General features: G+C 36.0%; 1 protein-coding gene across 1 annotated transcript; it reads right to left on the reverse strand.

Annotated features, from left to right (window-relative positions):
• Nucleotides 1-8,194: 8,194 nt before the first annotated feature.
• On the reverse strand, nucleotides 8,195-9,768 carry LOC108485445 (uncharacterized). Its single transcript, XM_017789282.2, has one exon. It carries the CDS (start codon nucleotides 9,632-9,634, stop codon nucleotides 8,561-8,563), a length of 1,074 nt encoding a protein of 357 aa, XP_017644771.1. The 5' UTR covers nucleotides 9,635-9,768; the 3' UTR covers nucleotides 8,195-8,560.
• Nucleotides 9,769-9,975: the final 207 nt, after the last annotated feature.

The following is a 9,975-nucleotide window of genomic DNA, read 5'->3' on the forward strand; positions in this document are numbered from 1 at the left end:
TCAACAAGTGAAAGCGGAACATCAAGTGCCTTCAGGGTTACTTCAGCCGATCACGATACCCGAGTGGAAATGGGATCGAGTCACAATGGACTTTGTGTCCGGACTGCCATTGTCAGCAAGCAAGAAGGATGCGATTTGGGTTGTTGTTGATAGACTGACTAAGTCGGCTCACTTTATCCCGTCGCGCACGGATTTTCATTGGATAAACTATTTGAATTGTACGTTTCTCGATTGTGAGATTACACGGGTACCGATTTACATTGTGTCGGATAGAGATCCGAGATTCACCTCGCGATTTTGGAAGAAATTACAATAAGCTTTGGGTACCAAGTTGCATTTCAAGACCGCCTTTCACCCCCAAACCGATGGTCAATCCGAGCGGATAATTCGAGATACTTGAGGATATGTTGAGATGTTGCATCCTCGAGTTCGATGGTTCATGGGAACGGTATTTACCTTTGATTGAATTCGCACAACAATAGTTTTCAATCAAGTATTAAGATGGCGCCTTACGAGGCCTTGTGCGGCGTAAATGTCGTACACCATTGTTTTGGACCGAGCTCGGTGAAAGCAAAATTTTCGGGTGGATTTGATTAAAGATCTTGAATGAAAGTAAAAGTAATCCGTGAAAATCAAGATAGCCTCCGATCGTCGAAGTCGCGCGGATCTGAAACGAAAAGACATTGAGTATCGTGGAAGATAAAGTGTTTCTTAAAGTTTCGCCTTGGAAAAAGATACTCAGATTTGGGCGCAAGGGCAAATTGAGTCCGAGGTTCATCGGGCCATATGAGATATCCGAACGAGTCGGTCCAGTTGCGTATCGTTTGATTTTGCCCCCTGAACTTGAAAAGATTCACGACGTCTTTCATGTTTCGATGCTTCGACGTTATAGATCTGATCCGTCTCACGTAATTAGTCTATCAGAGGTTAAAATTCAAGCCGATATGAGTTATGAAGAAGAACCGATTCGTATCCTAGCTCGTGAAGTGAAGGAGTTGCGAAACAAAAGGGTTCCGTTAGTAAAAGTGTTATGGCTCAAACACGGGATGGAAGAAGCTACTTGGGAACCCGAGAATTCTATAAAAGAGCGATACCCAAACCTATTTACCGGTAAGATTTTCGGGACGAAAATTTCTTGTGTGGGGAGAGTTGTGACACCCAAAATTGACCCTAGTCGGAAGTGGTTTCGGGACCGCTAAACCGAGTCACCGAAATGTTTGAACATAATATTTATTGTCTAGAATATGTATTTATGAATGTGTGAAAATTTCAAGCTTCGATTTAGTCGATTGCATGTGAATTCAGTTATTAGGACTTGTATGACACTTTTGAAATGTGATAGGCTAATCTATAAGGACTTAATAGTGCATGTAATCAAAAGGGAGGACTTGCATGTCAAATTTCCCCCCTAATAGCTAGTGGCCGGCCATGACAAGGGATTATGGGCAAAAACATGTCATAAAACATGTTGGGACAATGGTGTATGTAAGAAAAAAATAAAATAATGAGCATGGGAATTGAATAATGAAAGGGAAGAAAAAAAAAAAGAGAATGGTGAGTGTTCCCCCCCCATTGCCGTGAGTTGAAGAAAAGAAAATAAAAAATTTTGTTCATCTTTTTTATTCTCTCTTGACCGAAAATTTTAAGGAAGAAGAGGGAGTTCTTGCTTCATGTTTGGTTTGGAAGAGGATTAGGAAGAGGTTTGGCCATACTTGTATCAAGATTAAGGTATGTTTGATGTTGTGCCATGAGATTCATGCATGTTTTTGGTTGCTAACTTGATGTTCTTATTAGCCCATGGTTCAAATCCTTGCTATGTCATGGGGTGGTATTCGCCAAGGTGGATTTTGTGTTAATGCCATTGCATGTTAAATATGAAGCTTGCTAATGATACATGTGATGGTGGATTGATGGCTCTTGGACTTTCTTTTTAGCATTTTTGAGTGAGACATTAAGTTCTTTGTTTAACCATGACCAAAATTGAAATGGTATGGTGTTGTGATGCATTCGGCCATGGTACATCCATAAGTATAATTTATGCTTATTGCATGGTAGGCAAGATTTGTGTTTTGGATTTATGTTCATGTTTAGTTATAATCAACTTTGAGATTCGGCTCTAGCATATATATATATATATATATATATATATATATATATATATGTTTGCACATGATGTATTGGTATGACATATATACTATCTCAAGGTATATATTTTCATATGATGATGTTTCGGTTATGAAGTAAATGATTGATGCGTATTGAGTTACAATATGGAATGCGTTAGTTAGTAAAATGTATGCAGTTTATGTGTGGTATTAAGTGTATAATTGGCCTCAACATGGACATGCATATTTGGCCACATGAGGGGGATTGGTGTGCATGCATTCGGTTAGAGGCAAGCATATTGATGCCTATTCTTGGCTTGGAAAATTCGGCTAAGGAGAGTACTAACTAATGTATTGAGTTTGATTCATGATTTCCGTACATATGCGACTTTAAGGTCTAATGAAAATATGTGGGCTAAGTACCTTGAATTCCTCTTTCGATGCTCAAATGATTGAATGAATTTATTTGTTAAATTAAGCTCAAGAGCAAAGGGGAGCTAAATCCGATAAAGGGAAGGAAAAAGTGGTCGAATAGCCATCGGAATCATTCGACAACATCCGAGGTAAGTTCTTAGTAATAGAGCTTAAATTATGATTTGATTAGATCATGTTTTAAGCAAATCGAAATCATGCTCTTTTTGTGTGGCTATTGAGCCGAAATTGTAAATATGATAAGTGTCTTGTGTTTGAGCTTTGGTAATGAGAATGTAATAAGAATGTGTATTGATTTGTTGATATATGTGCTTGGTTATTCGAATGGTATCCGGGCTAAGTCCCGAAGGCTTTTGTGCTAAGTGACTAAATCCGGGTCAATTCCCGAAGGCATTTGTGCGAGTTACCAAAACCGGGTTAAGTCCCGAAGGCATTTGTGCGAGTTACTAAATCCGGGCTAATTCCCGAAGGCAATTGTGCGAATCACTATAACCGGGCTATGTCCCGAAGACAATCGGCGAGTCGCTATATCCGGTTAAATTCAAGGTACGCGATTCGAAATGAGCAATCTTGCTGTAAAAATTTCAGTTAATACGCTTGCAAAAATTCCAGCAATGAGGTATGTTCGTATGTGCTTGAATTAGTTGAGCCCTTACAAGTAAGTATTCGCTCAGTTGATAAACGAGCTACCGGCCTTTGGCTAAGTTGATCTTTTGTGTATGAACATAAGGGTTGGTAATGTGAAGTAAGTATGATATTGAGAATGTGTGCATATGAAATTATCCGTTTAGCTATATGAATGCTATGCTTTTGTTGTTCTGAATCCTTGCTCAAAACTTACTAAGCATAAATTGCTTACTCCGTTTCTTTGTTCTCTGTTTTATAGATTTTGGCTCGTCACCTATCGGACTCGGGATTTTGGAAGTCGAAGTCTCCCACACTATCAAAGCCCCTTTTGGTACAAATTTTGGTTGAGCTTTGAAATGGCATGTATAGGACTACCCTTTGTTGTTTTTCGAGTACTTTTGTGATGTATGTGTGTACACCATGCAAAATGGCGCATAGAAGTGGAGTATGGCATTAGACCATTTGTGTTTATGTATATATATATGGTTTCATGATGTGACTATGGACTGGAATGGAAGTGTTGGGCAATGATCAGCCCTTGGAATGGCTAAATATGATCATATGTGGACCTCTATATGACAAAACTCTAGTTGGTCCATGCAAACCACGAAATAGGTAAAGTTTACCTTGGAAACAGATGCTGACAGCAGCAGTGGTGTGGATGTGAAAAATCACTAAAAATATCAGGAATGGAATTAAATAGTGAATAAATTATGTAAATGAGCCTTGATGAATCTACTTTCATATGGAAGAAACGAAACGGTCATATGAGTTATATGTTAAGAGATATTTAGGTATTCGTGAAACAGGGCCAGAACGGTTTCTGGATTCCCTGTTCCGACTTTGGAAATTCATTATAAATTAACCAGAGATAATTAGGAGTCATGCCATATATGTATAGATTCCTATTTGAGTCTAGTTTCTATAGAAACAAACGACATCAGTATTGAAGCCCTGTACAGGGAGATATTCAAGTTGTAACGCGCGAAGGTCAGTGTAGTCGACCCCTGTAATATGGGAGACTTTAACTAATAAACTGTACTAATTGGCTTGACCAAAAATTCTAGAAAAAAATCTGTAGATGGACATATGAGTCTAGTTTCAGGGAAAAATTACGAAACTGATTTTTGAGTTTTGAAACTCAAGATATGATTTTTAAGGCGACAGTGATGCAGTAACCAGCTTGTCTAGAAATTTTTTTTTATGGACTGTGAAAACAATTAAGTTAAGTCTGTGTGCACCTTGTGTTCGACTCCGGTAACGGACTCGGGTACGGGGTGTTACAATAAATCTTATGAGGAGGTCAAACTTTCAACATGTTCGGTGTTGTTCTTAAACTAGGTTTTGTCTCTCGACTCCATTGAGAGTCCTAGTGGGGTTTATAAAGTAGAAGTGCATTGAAATGCCTAAAAAGAGAAAATCATGAAAACTAAAGAGTTTACGCATGGTTGGAATTAGAGGGGTTTATAGGCCGAGTAGGGTTGGGTTTGATTCAAGCTTATGTATGCCCAAGCCCAACTAAGCTCGAAATATGAACTTAAAAGTTTCTTCAAGCTCGCCTATATTTGTAAAATGCTAATCCAAGCCCCTGTTAGGTACACTAGAGCTGATCATGGTCAATGCCTGACCTACCAAGGCCCGCCCAAAAATGGGAGGGTTTGGGTAAAAATATAGGCCGAAAAATGGGCTTGGGCAAAAACGAGGCCTGTTTAAAAAGCGGGCAGACCTCAGTAAGAGTTTTTTGGCCCGAGCCAGCCTGCCCTACCAAATTATATATTAATATATATTTTTATTTTATTTTTAATTATTTTAAATTTTTAATATAACTATTTTTATTATATTATTAATTTGTGTATTGTTTTAAGAATTGTTTTAGTATTATTTTATTTGTTTTAATATTTATTTTATGTTTTTAAATATATTTGATTTATTATATTTTTAATTTTTTATTTAATGAAATAAGAAAAAAAATTAATATGGGCGGGCGGGCCGGGCTCGGGTTTAGTAATTTTATTTCGGGCCGGGCTTGGGCAAAATTTTAGGCCCATATTTCTGGCCGGGCCCGGCCCGGGCTTAGTAGACGGGCCTGAAATTTTATTTGGGCCCGGCCCGGCCCATAATCACCTCTAAGGTACACCAATATTATTTATTTTAAATTTAATATTTTAGACAATTTTTTCTTTTATTAATAGTTTCTTAAATGGGGGAGGGATCTAGTTACATTTGTGTAAAACTAACAACCTTAAGTATATTTTCATATGATTAATATTATAATAATCTAACTGTCATATTTTGTTTATATAGATTATGCATGTCAAATTTGATGTAAATTTAAAAATTTTAACTATTTGTTTTATGAAAAAACTTTCAATTGTTCAATAAATATTAATATATATAGTATTTTAAATCAATAGGATAGAGATATCGATTAGTTCAAAACTTTACATATATAACAAATACAATTATATTAATAAATTTAATGACCGGATCATTAAAATGTTAATTGTACAAAACATATAGAAAGGTATAAAACCACTTTTAAATATATTCAAGTTAATATACTTTTTAATATTTATATATTATTATATTATTATGTAACAAATATTATAAGTACAAAATAAATTAGTTGATGCTTAACTCAAGTATTGAATATTAAAATTTAAATCCGACCCATATTTTAATTTTTAAACGAATTTTTGGGTATTAGATTTTAAATGTAGGTGGATAAGTTGATAGATGTGATGAGTTATAGAAATGGTATAGGGAAGAAATGGCATCACTTGACCCGTGAGGAAGATATTTAAGAGTTAAACAATGTGATTAGATAGCATTGATTGAAACAATGGGTAGTTCAAATTTGTCCTCTGTGGTACGTGTTTCTTTCGTTACATTTGATAACCCAACTTGGGTTTTATCAAATGATTGGAGCCAACTCAATTTGAAGCTTGCAATACAAGGGAGAGAAAGGGGTTGTTTTATTGTATTGCTTCAACTCTGATTCTATTTCCTACTTGAAGAAGGAAACGTGGATGGCATTCATTGCAAATACCCCTCCTTATCCTAATGATTGTCCTTTTCTATAATTATAAAATCTCTTTATTATGTTAAATTTTCTTTGTTTCATTTTACTGCATATAAATGATGACTTCTAAATCAATAATTTAACAAAGGGACTAACCCATAAACCACCAAATCAATTGCAATAGCAATAATATCAGAAATTCCAATTATTGTTCATATTTAGCATCTCTTTCTTAAAAAAGAAGAATATTTTTTTATTGTATGAATGAAACAAGTGACAGCCTAACATTTAACTTTATTCCTTTCTCATTTTAAATTGAAACGTTCAAAAGCTATTATCACACCACTTAATAGTTAATACCATTCCTTTCAAACCAAAACCCCAGCAATTATGTCCCACCTACTTGTAAACTTTCAAATCCAATCCAACTATAGTTTAATGTGTAATTGTATACATAAATTTATAATTTGATTCAATTCTTGTAAATTATTGATATAACATCATTTTATGTTTGTATATTGCATACTTAAATAATTATATTTATCTAATATAAAAATAATTTGATGTATTTATTTCTTTAAATGTGTATGATTAAATCAATATTAAAGTTTCAAATATACATTTGAACCACAATTAGAGTTTCACACATATTTAATCAAATTCATGTATAATTTTGAGATTTATTCCTATATTTGGTACGTTGAAAATTTTGCTTGATTTAAAATTCTTAATCCTTTCATTGATGGCATCAAAAATTCACCAAGGTGGCATGTTGATTAATAAATACATCATCATACCAACATATACCGGGTCATATGTTATTTGTTAATCAATATGCCACACTGACAAATTTTATAAGAATTTGTAAGGTGAGCAACAATTAAATTAACATTATCGAATGGAAATATTTTTATTTTATTTTAATATTGTATATATAAGAAGATTATAGCAGTTTGAGACGGTTCACTTGGAGGACAGAAAGTCGTTATCAAATTAAGGTTACAAAAAAAGTGGGTTTCAAGAAAAGATTAAAGAAAGAAGAAGAGCAAGAGAGCTGAAAGTCTATTTAGGAGAGAAAGTGTCTAGTCCTTTAGTTCTCTCTAATAATTTTTAGGATGCCATGACTCGTCTTCATATTGGTTTTAAATTTCTTATAAATTATTGTAGCTCGATTTTAGATCTATAAGTGTGTCTACTTATAAGATCTTATTTAATCAAAATTATTAGCTCATAAGATCACAATTATGTAAAGAGAACTTGTATAAAAATATAATTTGATGTCTTTATTATTTTAATGTCAGTAGAAAGTGATAAGACTATACTTTATCTATTAATTGGTAATATACTTAATAAAATGAAGAGATTTATGGGAATTCATATTCTCACTTTAAGGCCAACCGTTGTGGGAATCCACAAAGAAAGGCAACATTAGAGAAAATCAGTCATGTTGTCAGATTGACACGGTCAAGCCCGACACAGTTGGGTTACTTTTCATCACCTTGGGTTGCCGTTGTGGATCAAGTACGACATTTTTTGTCACTCTCACTAACCGACCGACGAAGTAACCTTTCGGTTTTCAGTCAGAGATCCAGGACATGTTCAACCTTTTTTGTCGGTCGCTGATCTCAATCTGGGTTCACACACCCCAGACCCACATCTCACATGCAAGCATTAACATAATAATGTTGGCAAAAAACAACAACATAACGTCGGAAACTAATAACAGTTTACTGTGTTTAATCCTGATTACTAGGATTAGAAGCAGGGACAAAGTCCTCCCCTTGATAAATGGTATAATTTCCATTTTAGTCCTTACAATTTAATCCTTTTCAGCTTATCAGAAATTGCATATTTGATCACTCCAAAGAACTATTTATTCAATTTTAGACCACTTTAACATAATTCTTTTTAACCTTGACCTCCAAATTCTTTTAATTTCTCGACCTCTCTCCCTGATTAAAAGTCGAGCACTCTAACAAGTCGGTAGGTAAAATTAAACAAGGAACAATTTCATGCCAAAAGAAAAAAGGCAAAATCAAGCAAAATTTTGCTTCTGCTCATTAAATATCTGCGTATGGCTCCTGAGACTACAACCAAAGGGCTCAAATTTACAACTAAAAAGTTAAAAAGAAACTAGCAATCTTGTTGGGTGGAGTGATGACTGATAAGGCATGCGAGGTCTCTTACGCACAAATCTTCTGGAATTCAATTCAATCGGGATCGAATGTAGCTACTAAATTGGTAAAAGGTTGAGTCATGGATCTCTACAATTATAATTTACTTATTGTGCTATGTTCTAAAAACAAATGGGGTTAGTGATAAATAGAGACTAATAATGTTATGAACACACACAAAAAAAAAAGGCACAATCTTTTCAGTTTCTCCAGGCGTAAACAAGCAAAGAGAAGCCCATGGGAGCACATAACTCACTCTCCTCAACGCTTTCCCACTCCATTACCGAAGAGCTGCACCCCGAAGAAGCCGAAGACATCGAAATGGACGAAGACGAAGAGCTCCTAGCACTCCTCAACAAGCTTCTCCTTTTCTTCTTCCATTCAATCCCATCACTACACGGACTTTGCTGCCCCAAAACCACACCCTCCTTGAAAGGATCCTCCATGGTTTCAGAGCCTTGGTTCTCGAACTTGAAGATAAAAACGGCTGGACGCCCATTGTTGCCATCTTTATCGAACAACCAGCTGTAGACATCCCACGAGACTCCTATCCATACCCCATCCACTTCAATCCTCTCATTCCCTCTAAATTTCCATTTAAGCCGCTTTATTTGCAATACCCTTTTGTTATCCACGCTCAAACACAGCTGCGCATGCTCGTTTACCCTACAATCGATCGAGATATCCCTTAATTTGCCTCCGAATCTGGCTTTTGTGCTGTAAACTCTGTTCCCCAACACGTGCTCTTTTCTCAAAACAAGAGTTTGGCTGCTTCTACTCCCAGGGTTTTGAGCTCTAGTTCGAGTATAAGCTTCCTTGGTAGCATCGCCGACGAGAATCGTCATTTCACCGTCGACGACGACGGCAACGAAGAACCCAGAGTCGGGTTCAGGTCCGGATCCGAACTTTGCCCTTGAAAGGTCCCAGAAGATTTTCACATTAGGGACAGTGGCGCTGCTGAGTTTTTTACAACCTTTTTTCTTCCAAAAAGCAAAGGATTTGATATTGAGATGAAAATGGAGGGCGGAGGATGAAAGGACGGAGAGAGAAGAAGAGGGAAGGTGGTGGTGATGGTGGTGGAGGTGGAGGGAGTGGCCAAGGAAGGTGCGGGACCAGGTTAAGGAAAAAAGGCCTATATTTGTGTCGTAGAGACTTGTAGCGAGGCTAGTTTTAGCGGCGGTTTGTGGCGACGGCATATGGCGGTTGTCTGCGGCGGGGGAAGGGCGGAAGCAAGAAGGGAAGGGCGGAAAATGGCGGTAGCGTTGGGGGGACATTATTTAATTTTGTTTGTATGCGAAAATGAAGGGGCCTTTTTATGGAAGCTATATATGGGGACTGGGGATGGACAAAGAAGGAGACTAGACTTTTCATTTCCTACCTGACAATCTAATGACTTTTTTATCACAAAGCCGTATTAATGAGTTAAAATAATACCAATCATTGAAAATTTTGTATTTACCCATCTCTAATTACAATTTAGCAGTTGCATTTTTTTCTATTAACTATTATTTAAACATCCAATTTCAACAACTTTTTTTAACCTTGGATTTTTTCTGATTTTTATGATTAAATTAAGTTGGATTTGAATTAGTTTAGATTTATTAGGTTATATTTT

Source organism: Gossypium arboreum, chromosome 6, assembly GCF_025698485.1.
Source record: "Gossypium arboreum isolate Shixiya-1 chromosome 6, ASM2569848v2, whole genome shotgun sequence".
Lineage (NCBI taxonomy): Eukaryota > Viridiplantae > Streptophyta > Magnoliopsida > Malvales > Malvaceae > Gossypium > Gossypium arboreum.

Coding starts and splice junctions, on each gene's coding strand:
- LOC108485445 (XM_017789282.2), bottom strand. CDS start 9,634: ATGTCCCCCCAACGCTACCGCCATTTTCCGCCCTTCCCTTCTTGCTTC.